This window comes from Bufo gargarizans, chromosome 4, assembly GCF_014858855.1.
Source record: "Bufo gargarizans isolate SCDJY-AF-19 chromosome 4, ASM1485885v1, whole genome shotgun sequence".
Lineage (NCBI taxonomy): Eukaryota > Metazoa > Chordata > Amphibia > Anura > Bufonidae > Bufo > Bufo gargarizans.
In genome coordinates, this window is record NC_058083.1 from 296943394 (window position 1) to 296958319 (window position 14926).

The window sequence follows — 14926 nt, forward strand, 5'->3', positions numbered from 1 at the left end:
TTGCGAGACTTTGCAAAGCAATAACTTCGGCTCATTGCAGCCATTGCATTCTAATACTGTACGGAGCTCCTGCTCTGTACAGTGTTTGTCACGACTGTGACTGATCCAGACAGGTCTGGGAGGAGAAGGTCGCAGCGACTTGCTACTCGCGATAGCTTGTGAGTTTGCTCTGTGGTTCAGGGTATGTCATCAGGGTTTTGCCTTGTGAACCTTTTTGTCCTGACTGGGAGTTTGTAGGCATCCTTCTCAGGTGAGTCCTGTCTGCCACTCCCAGCTACTATATTAGTTTCAGTTTCACTTGCAGTCATTGCCAGATATAGTCCTTATTTCCAGTGCTATTCTGACCTTTGAAGGAGATCGTTTGATGGTATTGCTGTGGAGCTCTCGTCTGGTGTGGACTGTCGTTATTGGGATCACCTTCTCTGCTCGTGACTGGATAAGTCTATCTATGTTTGATTGTTTGTTTGTTGCTGTCTTCCCCTGTTGTTCTCCTAGACGTGAGTGATGGTGACTAGTGCTCCCATCTGCCTTTCCCCAGTCTAGTCTTGTTAGGGTGACTGAGGGTTTAGGCATCCTGCTCGCCGCACGGGTTCACACCCCGTCTAGGGTATCAGGGCAGACAGGTGCCAGCTTAGGGTTAGTCAAGGGTGACCATTCTATTTCCCATCCGTAGATAAGGGTCCCCCTTCCCCTCCGTCTGGTGCGACACGACTGCTGTTGGGATAGCGGTCGTGACAGTATATCTGGCCATTTAAAAAAAAAAAAAAGTGACTTTTCTTTTCTTTTTTTTTTTTTTGCTTGCTGTTTTGCTTTGTATTTTTCTGTTCCACTATGGATCTGGTTACGGCTTTGGCAAAACAATTACAGGGGTTATCCCTGGAAGTGGCAGGATTAAAAGCAACAGTGCAGCAGCAATCCTTGGGTTCCACCGTTGCTACGGGAAACCAAGGTACTCCTGAGCCAAAAGTGGTTTTACCTGATAGGTTCTCAGGAGGAAGAGACCAATTTGTAACCTTCAGAGAAGCTTGTAAATTGTTCTTCAGGTTACGCCCTAGGTCCTCCGGCGGTGAGGAACAACGGGTGGGCACTGTAATTTCGCTCCTGCAAGGAGATCCGCAGGCTTGGGCTTTCTCCCTACCATCAGACTCTCCGGCCTTACGATCAGTGGAGGAGTTTTTTAAAGCCCTGGGTCTCGTATATGATGACCCGGACAGGGTCTCACTGGCTGAGTCTAAGCTACGTAGACTTCGGCAAGAGAACCGGTCTGCTGAACTATATTGTTCCGAATTCCGTAGGTGGGCTACTGATACTTTATGGAACGACTCGGCCCTTAGGAGTCAGTTCTGCCAGGGGTTGTCTGAAAAATTAAAAGACGCGCTGGCGGTATACGAGGTCCCTGGGTCTCTTGAGGCTGCTATGTCTCTGTCCATAAGAATCGACAGACGACTCAGGGAGAGACTATTAAATTCTACAGAGGCCTCTATAGGGCAGGGATCGGTTTGTTATGATCCAGTCGAACCAATGCAAATTGGGGGCGCCACTAGACGGGTAAATCCTTCTAAGGTCTGCCGTAGGTCAGAGGTTTGTTTTCGTTGTGGGGGGAGGGGTCATTTTGTAAAGGTATGTCCCTCAGAACCCAAGAGACCACAAACAAGGGAGCCGGCGGAAAACTAGAGTCCCCAGATTGTGCGGAGGATAACAGTCTGGGCGTATTTCTTTCCTCCATACGCATGTCTCAGTTTTTGTTGTCCGCTACCGAGGCAGGCAATAAGACTGAGATCTGTTCCGTCTTTTTGGACAGTGGGGCAGGGGTCAACTTGGTGGATTCACGGTTTGCTCAGGCTCTGGGTTTTACTCCGGAACCGGTACGCAGAACTATTCCTGTTTTTGCCATCGACTCCTCCCCTCTTACTCAGAGAGAGTTAACTCAGATCATCCATAACATCCATCTGCAGGTAGGGGACCTCCATAAAGAACATATCTCTTGTTATGTCCTGGACGGTCTTCCGGCTCCTATGGTATTGGGGCTTCCCTGGCTGGTGACCCACAATCCAGTGGTGGATTGGCAGGCCGGGGAGATTGTGGAGTGGAGTGAACATTGTAAGGACAACTGCTTGAGTAGTAGGTTCTCTACACTCTCTGTAACATCTCTACCTGCCTTTCTGTCAGATTTTATGGATGTGTTTTCTGAGAAGGGTTGTCAGGGGTTACCACCTCAGCGTCCATATGATTGCCCGATTAATCTTGTATCTGGGGCAAAACTACCTAAAACCCGGTTATACAATCTTTCCGGCCCGGAGAGGAAGGCTATGAAAGATTATATTTCGGAGAGTTTGGCTAAGGGACACATCAGACCCTCTTCTTCACCCGTGGCTGCAGGTTTCTTTTTTGTTAAAAAGAAAGATGGGGGCCTGCGTCCTTGCCTGGATTTCCGGGAATTAAACCGGATAACTATCCGAGATCCCTATCCTCTTCCTCTCATTCCTGACCTCTTTAATCAGATTGCTGGTGCTAAATGGTTCTCTAAAATGGATCTCAGAGGAGCCTATAACCTGGTTCGCATCAAAGAGGGGGATGAGTGTAGTGGCGTCGCTAGAGGGGGGCGAGGGGGGGCAATTGCCCCCCCTATGTTGTTCCTTGCCCCCCCAGGTGCCCCCCCGCTGATTCCCCCGAGTGAATACTAATGAGCGCTTCCATTAAGGAAGCGCTCATTAGTACAGAAGGACCAGGAAGTGGTGAACGCTCTGTACTCACCACTTCCTGGTCCTCGGCTGTCGGCTGTGCAGGGCTGCGCACAGCGTGAGGTCGCTCTGTGACCTCACGCTGTGCGCGCCAGTTTAGAGCACGCACAGTCGACTGAGGAGGGAGAAAATGGCAGGCGGCGTCCGTCCAGGAGCAGGAGAGGTAAGTGTTTTTTTTTTTAATTTTATAAAAAATGTGGCTGCTGGGGGCATTATGGGGGCTAATAGGAGGCATATGCGGCTAATAGGAGGCATATGGGGCTAATTGGAAGCATATTTGGGGGCTAATTGGAGGCATATTTGGGGGCTAATTGGAGATGTATGGGGGCATTTGGAGGCATATTTGGGGGCTAAGTGGAGGCATATTTGGGGGCTAATGGGAGGCATATGGGGCTAATGGGAGGCATATGGGGCTAATAGGAGGCATATGGGGCTAATAGGAGGCATATGGGGCTAATTGGAGGCATATGGGGGCTAATAGGCATATGGGGCTAATAGGCATATGGGGCTAATAGGAGGCATATGGGGGCTAATTGGAGGCATATGGGGGCTAATTGGAGGCATATGGGGGCTAATTGGAGGCATATGGGGGCTAATTGGAGGCATATGGGGGCTAATTGGAGGCATATGGGGTCTATGGGGCTAATTGGAGGCATATGGGGGCTAATTGGGGGCTAATTGGAGGCATATGGGGGCTAATTGGAGGCATATGGGGGCTAATTGGAGGCATATGGGGTCTATGGGGCTAATTGGAGGCATATGGGGTTAATTTGAGGCATATGGGGGCTAATTGGGGGCTAATAGGAGGCATATGGGGGCTAATTGGAGGCATATGGGGGCTAATTGGAGGCATATGGGGTCTATGGGGCTAATAGGAGGCATATGGGGGCTAATAGGAGGCATATGGGGGCTAATTGGAGGCATATAGGGGCTAATTGGAGGCATATAGGGGCTAATTGGGGGCTAATAGGAGGCATATGGGGGCTAATTGGGGGCTAATTGGAGGCATATGGGGGCTAATTGGAGGCATATGGGGGCTAATTGGAGGCATATGGGGTCTATGGGGCTAATTGGAGGCATATGGGGTTAATTGGAGGCATATGGGGGCTAATTGGGGGCTAATAGGAGGCATATGGGGGCTAATAGGAGGCATATGGGGGCTAATTGAAGGCATATGGGGGCTAATTGGAGGCATATGGAGCTAATTGGAGGCATATGGGGGCTAATAAGAGGCATAATGGGGGCTAATTAGAGGCATAATGTGGGCTAATGAGGCATAATGGGGGCCAATGGGGCTAATAAGAAGAATAATGGGGGCTAATGAGGCATAAGGGCTTATATGGGGGCTGATATGGGAGTGATGAGAGGCATAATGAGGGCTAATGAGAGGCATAATGTGTCATCCACAGATCCCCCATAACAGTGTGTCTTCCACAGATCCACCATAACAGTGCGCCTGTGCACTGACGAGAGACAGAAAGAAGGGGAAAGAATCCGTGGAAGCAAGCAGAGGACAGCACAGCAGACGACTGAATAGCTTCTTTTGTAAGTAAATTGTTTTATTATAACTGTATCCCTGCAGACCGCAACTCTCTCGTATTTTGTAATCTTATTTTGTTTTTGCCCCCCCATTTTTGACTGTGGTATCTTTGTGCCCCCCCTATATATTGTTCCTAGAGTCGCCACTGGATGAGTGAAAGACGGCTTTTAATACTCCAGAAGGGCATTATGAAAATCTGGTCATGCCATTTGGTCTTACTAATGCGCCTGCGGTGTTCCAACATTTTGTCAACGATATTTTTAGTCACCTTATCGGGAGATTTGTTGTGATATATCTTGATGACATCCTGGTCTATTCTCCGGATTTGGAGACACATAAGATCCATGTGAGACAAGTGCTGCAGATATTAAGGGCCAACAAATTGTTTGCTAAATTAGAGAAATGTGTGTTCGCCGTAAAAGAACTGCAATTTCTGGGGTATGTGTTGTCAGATTCAGGTTTCCGCATGGATCCAGAGAAAGTCCGGGCGATTATGGACTGGGATCTGCCTGAGAACCTGAAGGCATTGCAACGTTTCCTGGGGTTTGCCAATTTTTATAGAAAGTTTATAAAGAACTATTCCTTGGTGGTCAAACCACTGACTGACATGACCCGAAAGGGATCCGATTTTTCCAAATGGTCACATGCAGCCAAAACTGCCTTTACATCTCTGAAGGAGAGATTCACCTCGGCCCCTATTCTCGTACAGCCAGATGTCTCGCTTCCTTTTATTGTAGAGGTTGATGCATCAGAGGTGGGGGTGGGAGCGGTACTTTCTCAGGGCCCGTCCCCTGGTGAATGGCGTCCGTGTGCTTTCTTTTCGAAGAAATTGTCTACTGCAGAAAGGAACTATGATATTGGCAACAGGGAACTTTTGGCTATTAAGTTGGCCTTTGAGGAGTGGCGTCATTTTTTGGAGGGGGCGGTTCATCCCGTCACAGTGATTACTGATCACAAAAACTTATTATATCTGGAGTCTGCTAAACGTCTCAACCCTAGACAGGCTCGGTGGTCGTTATTTTTTACTAGGTTTAATTTTGTAATAACCTATCGTCCGGGGGCAAAAAATACTAAGGCGGATGCATTGTCTCGAAGTTTTCCTGGAGGGGGTGATGTTGAGGTACCAGAGCCTATTTTGCAAAAGGGGGTGGTGGTCTCTGCATTACACTCAGGTTTAGAGGGGAGGGTGTTGGAAGCTCAGGGGGACGCCCCGGCCTCCTGCCCCTCGGGTAAACTGTTTGTGCCAGAAAATTTACGCCTGGAGATACTAAAAGAACACCATAACTCCACACTGGCAGGACACCCGGGTAGTAAGGCAACCTCTGAATTAGTGTCTCGTCGGTTCTGGTGGCCTAAGTGGCGCCAGGAGGTGTTTAATTTTGTGTCTGCATGTGCTACCTGTGCTCGTTCTAAGGTAGATCATACTCGTCCAGCAGGGCGTCTTTTACCTCTGGCCATCCCCAACAGGCCTTGGACGCACCTATCAATGGATTTCATTACGGATCTACCAGTATCAGCTGGGAAGACTGTTATTCTTGTAGTTGTTGACAGATTCAGTAAAATGGTGCACTTTATTGCTCTTACCGCATTGCCTAATGCTAATACACTGGCTCAGGTTTTTATTGACCACATCGTGAAGCTTCACGGGGTCCCTTCCGATATTGTTTCGGATCGTGGTACCCAATTTGTTTCTAAATTTTGGAAAGCTTTTTGTTCTCGTTTAGGGGTTCATCTGTCGTTTTCTTCATCTTTCCATCCACAGTCCAACGGTCAGACTGAACGTACCAATCAAAACCTAGAGACATATTTGAGATGCTTTGTTTCCGAAAATCAGGAGGAATGGTCATCTTATTTACCGTTAGCCGAGTTTGCCATTAATAATCGTCGTCAAGAATCCACAGATAAGTCACCATTTTTTGGTGCGTATGGTTTCCATCCTCAGTTTTGTACGTTTAGTGAGGGGGGGCCGTCTGGGATTCCCGAGGAGGAACGATTTGCATCTTCACTTTCATCAGTGTGGCAGAGTGTGCAAGAAAGTTTGAAGAGAATTGGTGGTAGATACAAACGTGCGGCTGATAAGAAGCGCTCTGAAGGTCCGGACCTTGGGGTGAATGACTTGGTGTGGTTGTCTACCAGAAATATCAACCTGAAGGTTCCCTCGTGGAAATTAGGTCCGAGATTTATTGGTCCTTATAGGGTAATTAAGGTCATTAACCCGGTGGCTTTTCGTCTGGAGCTACCTCAGACTCTAAGGATCCATAATGTCTTCCACAGATCTCTGCTTAAGAGATATGTAGAACCTCCTGAACCATTGCCACTACCGCCTCCACCGGTGGTTGTTGATGGCAGTCTTGAGTTTCAGGTAGAAAAGATTGTTGATTCACGATATGTTCGCCGCTCTCTTCAGTACCTGGTGCACTGGAGAGGTTATGGTCCCGAAGAGAGAATGTGGGTGCCAGCATCAGAGATAAAGGCGGACAGACTTATTCGTGCTTTTCATAGGTCCCATCCGGAGAGGCCGGGTCTTGAGGGTCCGGTGGCCCCTCGTAGAAAGGGGGGTACTGTCACGACTGTGACTGATCCAGACAGGTCTGGGAGGAGAAGGTCGCAGCGACTTGCTACTCGCGATAGCTTGTGAGTTTGCTCTGTGGTTCAGGGTATGTCATCAGGGTTTTGCCTTGTGAACCTTTTTGTCCTGACTGGGAGTTTGTAGGCATCCTTCTCAGGTGAGTCCTGTCTGCCACTCCCAGCTACTATATTAGTTTCAGTTTCACTTGCAGTCATTGCCAGATATAGTCCTTATTTCCAGTGCTATTCTGACCTTTGAAGGAGATCGTTTGATGGTATTGCTGTGGAGCTCTCGTCTGGTGTGGACTGTCGTTATTGGGATCACCTTCTCTGCTCGTGACTGGATAAGTCTATCTATGTTTGATTGTTTGTTTGTTGCTGTCTTCCCCTGTTGTTCTCCTAGACGTGAGTGATGGTGACTAGTGCTCGCATCTGCCTTTCCCCAGTCTAGTCTTGTTAGGGTGACTGAGGGTTTAGGCATCCTGCTCGCCGCACGGGTTCACACCCCGTCTAGGGTATCAGGGCAGACAGGTGCCAGCTTAGGGTTAGTCAAGGGTGACCGTTCTATTTCCCATCCGTAGATAAGGGTCCCCCTTCCCCTCCGTCTGGTGCGACACGACTGCTGTTGGGATAGCGGTCGTGACAGTGTTAGAACAAAGTTTTATGCAAATCAACTTTGGATGTTTAATCCGAAGTCGAGTCTCTTATCCCTAGTTGTATGGCTGAGAATAGGCAGGGATTTGAAGATTATGGTCACTGTAATTGTAACAATACTGTAGGGCTGAAACACTGATTTGGAAGTTCCTTATTGATGATAACCCCCATCTAAATAGTCCTTTAGTTTTTATGACCATAAAACTTTGTGGAACATGAAAAATTCCAGAGACAACTGTCGAAGGGTTCATGCGCACGACCTTTGTTGTCCGGTGCCCGTATTGATACCAGCAAACAGCGGGTCTGCAATATATTGGCATCGGCGGTTTATGCACCGCATCCGGAAGGTGCGCTGTGGAACAGAGGCATGGAAGTGTTATTTTGTTCTTGCCTTCGCACCTCAAAGTAGTGCATGCACCATTTTTTGTAGTGCGGACCACCTAAACGAATCGCGGACTGGGTCCTGCGTCTGCATACGGCAGCCCTACGGACGGTGGCCGCGCATTGCAGACTGCAAGTTCGTGTGTATGAGCCTTTATTAAATGTATTCAGCTGCCCATATTAGGGCTCTTTATGTGTGTCAGAAGCTCCCATTGTAAATTTCTTTAGATTTGAGGAAAGAAAAAGCAGTCAAAGCAGCACTATTCTTATCGATGAAATACTGACGGACCCCATCATAAATCGATGATGTCCCCCAGGTGCTGCTGGCATGTGTCATACAATGGATACAGCAGAGCGTCACTGCTTTGTATATAAATGGAAGTCAGATGTAAAATGGATCTAAAGTTTATTTTTAGAATAAATTTGCTATATGTGTTCAGTTTGCATATAGACTTGCTTTAAAATCTGAGAAAAATATAATTACTTACTTATAATCAGATGATAAAATAGTTGTATTTGCTGCTATATTACCTCTCCCTGATATGAAGAGGTTGAAGAATGTTTCCCAGTTTATTTCATATTTTAATCTTGGATTCATTTTGAAGAAGTGATAGTAGGACACCAGGACATCTTTTGGGTTTCGACACACATATATAATCTGAAAAAAAGAGGATTGAATTACAATGTTGATGTAATGCAATTAATTGACAATTGGCTAAAAATATATAATGATTAATAATGTGATTGTTAAAGAGGTTGTCTCACTTTAGCAAATGGCATTTATCATGTAGATAAAGTTAATACAGGGAACTTCTTAATGTATTATGATTGGCCATGGCCATATTGCTTCCTTTGCTGGCTTGATTCATTTTTCAATCACATTATACACGATCTTTTCCAGGGGTAACAGCCACCAATGCAGAGCAGATACAAGATGGCAGGGATGGCGGGGATGTAGGTGCTGCACTTCCACAGTCCTGACCACCAGAGAGTCCAAGCACAGTCACTGCTGGTGGATTGTACCAATGCCTTTTCACAGGGGCCCTGCCTAAGAGGTCTCCCATGCAGCGAAGAGCGGGTGCTCAGCTCTCACATGAGAACCATGCTCCTGCTTTAACAGCCCGGACTGGCAGGAGTACCAATCCAGGCTGTTTAAACCCTTTCATACCGCAGGCAATGGCGCCCGCCGCATGTAAATGGTGACAGGGGGAACAGACTTCCTCTGTCTCCCATCGGCACTCCACAAGTGCAATAGTGGGGTGCCGATGTGTGAAAAATGCTGGCTGGGACCTGGTATAAGCCCCAAGCTTGCTTTGAGTGTTTTACAGCAGGCTGTGCCTCTTTTGACAATGTCAGTATAGCATAGAGATAGTGCATTGTATTTTAAAAGAAATCAAAATATTGCCTGTCCCCTTGGGACTATTAAGTGGTAAAAAAAGTGAAAAAAATAAATCAAACATTTATTTAAAAAAAAGTATTTTAAACATTTTACAAAAGTTCAATTAAAAAATATGCTCTTTTACCAATTGAAAATACACTTTTCAATGAAAAAAATGAAAAAATAAAATCTGTTTGATAAAAACATGTTTGGTATCGCTGCATCCGTAATGACCCGCACTACACAAATATCATGTAAATTAATCCCTATAGTGAACACCGTAAAAAAATGGCAGAATTGCTCATTTATTATTAGTTGCCACAAAAAAAGTAATAACAAGTGTTAAAAAAGCATAAATATTGAAAAATGATACAACTGAAAACTACAAGTCGTCCTGCAAAAATCAATCCCTACACAACTCCATAAAAAAGAATAGTAAAAAAAATGTATTGGTCTTGGGAAGCAGTGATGCAAAAAAAAAATTCTTCCATTAAAAAAAAATAGTTATTTTTTGCACAAAATTAGCAATATATAAAATAAAATAAAAAATATATGTATTTGGTATCATTGACACAGAAAAAAGATATTATGTTATTTATACTGAAAAATTTACATCGTAAAAATTATAAAAACTCACTGTCAGTATTGCTGTTTTTTCCCCATCTCCTTCCCAGAAAAAGTTAATAAAAGTTAGACAGAAAGTTTTGTGTTCCCCAAAATGACACCATTAAAAACTACAACTTTCCCCTTTAAAAAAAGCCCTCATACAGGTACATAGACGGGAAAATAAAAATGTTGTAGTTCTTGGAATGTGAAAAAAGGAAGAAAACACTTGGTCAGTAAGGTCCAAAACAGGCTGGTCACTAAGACGTTAACTTTGTCCATATCATAGGTGCCATTTGCAGAAGTGAGACAACATCTTTTAAGAAATTAATTCATTGGCAACATCTACCATACAGCTAAATCCTAAGGGTAGTGTGTGTGATCAGAGATAACTCTGATCATGAAAAAAAAAAAAAAAAACTCAGATGCCATGGTCAATAGCGACTGCAGGATCTGAGCAGTAACATACATTTCCTTGCTACCTCAAGTCCACAGACTTAAAGGGAATCTGTCAGCTCTTTCAATTAATATCTAACCAATGGCAATGCATGTTATGTCAGTTTAACATCATCATAACTATACCTTTGTTATGGCTACTCCAGTTTCTGATGATCAGAAAATGAAGTTTGTGTGATATGCTAATTAACCTCTCAAGTGGCCGGTGGGGCATAATTAAAGGTTCCTGGAGCCCAAGCCCGCCTCTGCAAGTTCCTAGTGTCGACCCTTGTCCTTCATGACTGCCCCCTCCCCTGTGACGTCAGAAGGTAGCCAAAATTCCTCCTGCCTGCCCATCCTGCTCCTCACCAAAATCTCATGCAATGCAGAGCAGTTGACTGGCAGATTTAACATCATATAGGTATGATGATGTTGAATTGACTTAACATGCATTGCCATTCATTAGATGTACTTGAAAGAGTTGACGGATTCCCTTTAACATGTGATCTCCACTTACAAGAATACATTCATGAGACTAATTATTAAGTTCATACACTGAAGCAGGGTCATTGCTAGGGTCTCAAAAGATCCAAGGCCCAAGCCCCAATACATATGTGCCATATTCTCAAAGTATCTGCCCTAAACACACACACAAGCTCACCGTGTCACCATGCCGTCTGTGTCTTGGCGCAGGCATGCACGATGACAACATTGTGCCGCCTGAGACCGACACAGGCAGTTGCTTGGCGACCGCCCGCGCCGTTCTACCAGCAAGCGGCCACAGTAATTCAACTGTATCCTTAGGTCGGTGAGGCAGTTGTATAGCTACCAGCCGTAACATTCAGGGCCCTGGACAAAACATCAGGCGCTCAAACCCTGAATGTTTTGACCTAGCGACACCCCTGCACTGAAGAATCAAACTGCAATTAGGGATTGACGAACATTGGCCAGGACGATGCGCAAACGCGATCAAATGTTTGCGAACCGCAAGTTCGCGGCGGGTCCCATTCACTTTAATGGCAGGCGAACCAAATACTTACAAGAAGTGCACAAATCGTCTCACAACATGGACAGTGACATAGGTAGATCAAAGGCAAAAATTCCCACAAAAAATATGTATTTTAATCAGGGGCAATTTTTATGCGTCTTAATGGGAAACTGTAAAAAATGTTGCATGGTGGAGCCTAAATTTTTTTTATTTTAGGCCACAGGAATGCAGGCCCCAAACATTAGGCATTCACTGGACAGAAAACTTCAAGTGATTATGTGGCTGGAGGTATATTAGACAGTCACTGGATATCAATTTTACTTCAGGCCAGTGGAGTACAGGCCACAAAAAATATTAATTTAATGTAAAGAAAAGAAAAAGCGATTATGTGGCTGGAAGAATATTAGACGGTCATTGGTATCAATTTTACTGCAGGCAAGTGGACTACAGGCCCCAAAAATTATTCATTCCCGTATAGACAAGAACAATTGATAATGTGGCTGGAGGTACATTAGGCGGTCACCGTATAACAATTTTAATGTTTGCCAGTTAGATTACAGGCCCCAAAAATTATGCATTCACCGTACACAAGTGATTATGTGGTCGGATATATATTAGACAGTCAATGGATATCAATTTTACTGCAGGCCAGTGGACTACAGGCCTCAAAAATGATTAATTTACCTTACAGAAAAGAACAATTGATAATATGGCTGGAGGTACAGTAAGCAGTAACTGTATGACACTTTTACTGTTAGCCAGTTATATTACAGGCCCCAAAAATTAGGCATTCACCCTACATAAAAGATCAAGTGATTATGTGGCTGGAGGTATATTAGACGGTCAATAGATATCAATTTTACTGCACACCAGTGGACTACAGGCCCCAAAAATGATTCATTCACCGGACAGAAAACATCAAGTGATTATGTAGCTGGAGGTATATCAGACGGTCAATGGATATCAATTTTACTGCAGGCCAGTGACTACAGGCCCCAAAAATTATTCATTCACAGGACAGAAAACATCAAGTGATTTTGTGGTTGGAGGTATATTAGACGGTCATTAGATATCAATTTTACTGCAGGCCATTAGACTATAGGCCCCAAAAATTATGCATTCACTGTACATAAAAAATCAAGTGATTATGTGGCTGGAGGTATATTGGACAGTCAATGGATATAAATTTTACTGCAGGCCAGTGGACTACAGGCCCCAAAAATTATTCATTCACCAGACAGAAAACATCAAATGATTATGTGGCTGGAGGAATATTAGACGGTCATTGAATATCAATTTTACTGCAGACCAGTACAAATACATGTCAAATACATCTATTTTAAAGAACAAAAAATATAAAATTGGATTAAAAACATGGCTACCAAAATCCCCCTCTTGAAAAAACCCCAAATGATCATAGTTGAAATTCGATAACATGTGGTCGTCACAGGTGTTGAATTCCTCCGAGGTCCCAAACATTAGGCATTCACCGGACAGAAAAGGCCTTTTATGCCGCTGTATTTACATAAGACAGGGACCCTTATTTTTTCTGGGTGGCGGCGGATAGGTGTAGGCTGGCTGAGGAAATTCAATTAAACATGGTTGTCACAGGTGTTGAATTCCTCCGAGATCCATGCCTCATTAATTTTTTGAAATGTGAGGTAGTCCACACTGTCGTGAGCTAGCGAGTGCGCTTATCAGTCACGATCCACCCTGCTGCGCTAAATGTCCTTTCGGACAGGACACTTGGCGAGGGGCAAGCCAAGAGTTCCATGGCAAATTGTGCCAGCTCTGGCCACAGGTCAAGCCTGCACACCCAGTAGTCAAGGGCTTCCTCGCTTCTCAGAGCGTCCACATCGGCCGTTAACCCAATGTAGTCAGACACCTGTCGGTCAAGGCGTTCCCTGAGGCTGGATCCAGCTGTTGATGGGTTGGCTGCAAGAATGATCTCATATCCAAAGTGACCAACACATCTTCAAACTGCCCTCTTCTTGCATGTGCTGTAGGATTGGTAATCACAACTGTTTCTCTGTGGGTGCAAATTCCTCTGCCAGCGCCCGCAAAAGCAGAATGCAGCATCTGTGATGCTGGTAAGATGTCCGCCATTTTGTGTTTGTACCTGGGGTCTAAGTATGTTGCCACCCAGTACTGGTCATTGCCCTTTATGCTTTTTATACAGGTGTCCCTCTTCAAATGGAGCATGAAGGCCCCCGTTTGCACTAAATTGGAAGCGGTTGAGTGGCCTGGCTCCTTATCATTACCCAGGAGAATGTCGTCCTTGGTCTCCTCCCCCCATCCACGGACAACACCAGGAATCCCAGAAAAGTTTAAAGCCTGCTCTTTTTGCCTCTCCTCCTCCCCCCAGGCACCATCCTCCTCTGACTCCTCTTCAGACTCCTGCTGACTTGTCTCAGATGGGGTAGCACCCCCTGGGAATTCATTCAGCATTGCGACTTCCTCATCTTCCTGCTCCTGCTCCTCGGTGGCTTGATCAATGACACGATACAATGCATGCTCCAGAAAGAAGGCATAAGGTACGATGTCACTGATGGCGCCCTGGCTGCGACTGACCAGTTTGGTGATCTCATAAAATGGCCGCAGAAGTCTGCATGCGTTGCGCATGAGCAGTCACTGGCACGGTGAAAAAAACAAGCTCCCCATAACCTGTCCTGATGCAGAGTTCGTACAGGTAGTCGTTAATGGCACGTTTTTGCTGGAGCAGCCTATCAAGCATATACAAAGTGGAGTTCCAGCACGTTGGGCAGTCACAAATCAGATGTCTGACGGGCAAATGGTGTCGCCGCTGAATGTCAGCAAGGCGAGCCATGGCCGTGTAAGATCTTCTAAAATGGCCAGAGTTTCCTGGCCTGCCGCAAGACGTCCTGGACCCCGGGGTATTTGGCAACGAATCGCTGCTCGACTATGTTAAGGACGTGTGCCATGCACGGCACGTGTCATTTTGCCCTTATTCAGCACGCTCAGCAGATTGGCACCGTTGTCGCACACCACTTTACCAGCTGTCAAATTGAGTGGGGTTTGCCACTGATCGGCCTGTGACCACAGAGCTGAAAGCAGTGCAGGACAGGTGTGGCTCTTGGCTTCCGGCACAACAGCCGCAGCACAGCATGGGAACGTCTCACCTGGCACGTCAAATAGGTTCTGGGGAGCTTGGGGGGTGCAGCTGAATAGGCGGTAGCAGTAGAAAATGAGGAGTCAGCCGAGGAGGAGACGGAGGATGGAGTAGGAGGAGAAGAAGAAGAGGCAGGCCTGCATGAAATCCATGGCAGTTACACAAAATCCACATAGGTGCCACGGGTTGCATGCTTGACAGCCATCAGAAGGTTCACCCAGTGGGCAGTAAAAGTTGTGTCCCTGCCCGTGTTTGCTAGACCATGTGTCCGTGGTCAGATGTATCTTGGCACCAACACTGTGTGCCAGAGATACATTCACTTGCTGCTGAACATGGCCTTAAAGCTCTGGGATGCCATTCTGGGAGAAACATTTTCTTCCGGGGACCTTCCATTGCGGTGTGCCAATGGCCACAAATTTTCTAAAGGCCTCTGAGTCCACCAGTTTATATGGCAGTAGTTGTCAGGCTAGCAGTTCCGACAATCCAGCGGTCAGCCGTTGGGCAAAAG

At 45.8% G+C, this 14926-nt stretch overlaps 1 protein-coding gene across 2 annotated transcripts in view; it reads right to left on the bottom strand.

Annotated features, from left to right (window-relative positions):
* The window catches only part of LOC122936108 (amine sulfotransferase-like), a 74273-nt gene that overhangs the window by 16144 nt on the left and 43203 nt on the right, over window positions 1-14926 (bottom strand). For both annotated transcript variants that reach the window (XM_044292127.1, XM_044292126.1), the window contains exon 4: window positions 8416-8542. In XM_044292127.1, coding sequence (XP_044148062.1) covers window positions 8416-8542 — 127 coding nt within the window. The remainder of the gene's footprint in view (window positions 1-8415; window positions 8543-14926) is intronic.